The sequence below is a fragment of the Phalaenopsis equestris genome, unplaced genomic scaffold (assembly GCF_001263595.1).
Source record: "Phalaenopsis equestris unplaced genomic scaffold, ASM126359v1 Scaffold196626, whole genome shotgun sequence".
Classification (NCBI taxonomy): Eukaryota; Viridiplantae; Streptophyta; class Magnoliopsida; order Asparagales; family Orchidaceae; genus Phalaenopsis; species Phalaenopsis equestris.
In genome coordinates this window covers 1-1,592 of record NW_018216575.1, presented here as the reverse complement: position 1 = coordinate 1,592, position 1,592 = coordinate 1, and the positions used below count along the sequence as shown (strand labels likewise).

At 33.7% G+C, this 1,592-nt stretch overlaps 1 protein-coding gene across 1 annotated transcript; it reads left to right on the top strand.

The window, feature by feature from the left end:
- The first annotated feature begins 241 nt into the window (after positions 1-241).
- LOC110035189 (ABC transporter G family member 11-like) lies at positions 242-1,284 on the top strand. The gene is made up of 2 exons (XM_020739426.1): positions 242-353; positions 604-1,284. Exons 1-2 carry the CDS (start codon positions 285-287, stop codon positions 1,282-1,284), a joined length of 750 nt encoding a protein of 249 aa, XP_020595085.1. The 5' UTR covers positions 242-284.
- Positions 1,285-1,592: the final 308 nt, after the last annotated feature.

The window sequence follows — 1,592 nt, the reverse complement described above, 5'->3', positions numbered from 1 at the left end:
TGTAATATATATATATATATATATATATATTCCATGTAGTATTGTAATTTCTAAAAAATCTTGCTAGCAACATCATAGAACCTCTCAAGAGTGTCAAAAAATAGAAAAATAAAATTGATCAATGAGAAATCTGATTTCAAAATATTGGTAGCTATTTATAAAATGATTAACAACTAAGTGATTGCTTCTTAATAACTAGAAGTGTTCAATGTACTGCAAAATGAGTTGTTGATATAATTTTGTCTAACTATGCTAAGAAATTTCAGGCCCGAGGTTCATTGCTCATGTTCGTAGCTGGATACCTTACTTTCATGGCCATTGGCGGGTTTCCTTCTTTCGTGGAAGATCTAAAGGTCAGTCAAATCTAACAATTTTATTATTTAGAATTTGTTTCTCCTTGTAGTATTTTTAATATGAAAATCTATAATTCATGCGCATTAAAATGATTATAAATGGCAGAAAAGCTGATTGCAAGGCTACAGCATTTTATTTGTTTTATGTGTAGATGATTACTCCACTATGGGTGAATTTAAGAAACATTTTGATCCCCTTTGATTGATACTGCATGATTATGACAAGTTCTTTTTTTTTTTCTTTTAATAGATCTTTCATCGGGAGAGATTAAATGGGCATTGTAGCCCAACCGCATTCACCATTGCGAACATGCTCTCTTCTATGCCATTTATACTCGTAATATCTGTCTTCCCGGCTGCAATTGCGTACTACATGGTTGGTCTTCAGAGAGACCCGCAACATTTCATATTTTTTGTTCTTGTACTCTACTCAAGCATGTTGCTTGTCGAGGGTCTCATGATGATAGTTGCAAGCATTGTCCCCGACTACCTAATGGGCATTATCACCGGTGCTGCCATACAAGCGATGATGGTCCTTGCTTGTGGCTTTTTCCGTCTGCCTGATGACTTGCCGAAGCCAATATGGAAGTATCCGCTATACTATATTGCATTTCATAAATATGCAAATCAAGCATACTACAAGAATGAATTTTTGGGGCTAAGTTTTAGTGGCATTAGAGGAACAAATTCTTCACTTTCTGGGGAGGAGGTTTTGAGGGATTATTGGCAAATGGAACTTGGCTATTCAAAGTGGGTTGATCTTGCTATCTTGCTTGGAATGGTGGTGGCTTATAGATTATTATTTTGGGTTGCAATTAAAGTTGGTGAGGAAGTAAAGCCCTTGGTGAAGTATTTCATGCTTGGCAAGAGAAGGCATGTCTTAGATTTGTCACCCTCAATTTCAATTGTGGTGACAAACTCAAAAATTTAGAGAAGTATTTTAATTGATATATTCCACTTTATACCTATATTTATAAAAGTGTTATTTTCATGATTCAAATATTTGACTCAATATTGTAATTAACACAACGTAGCATCATTCTTTAGATTCATCCCCTAAAGGATTGAATAGTTTGTAGATATCATATAACTAAACTAATCTATTGCTCACGAATAAATATGTTTTATTGTAATGCACCCCAATTATTTATCTGGAGAGGTTTTTATTCCTTAAATTGTATCAATGTAAAAGATGAAAAGTTTATGGCAAGTTATATGGCTATAATAACTCATGAATGG

Bases quoted from the DNA above. Each gene is read 5' to 3' on its own strand.
- LOC110035189 (XM_020739426.1), top strand. From the start codon at position 285: ATGTTCGTAGCTGGATACCTTACTTTCATGGCCATTGGCGGGTTTCCT. The intron at 354-603 runs GTCAGTCAAATC...TTCTTTTAATAG, and splicing joins CTTTCGTGGAAGATCTAAAG to ATCTTTCATCGGGAGAGATT.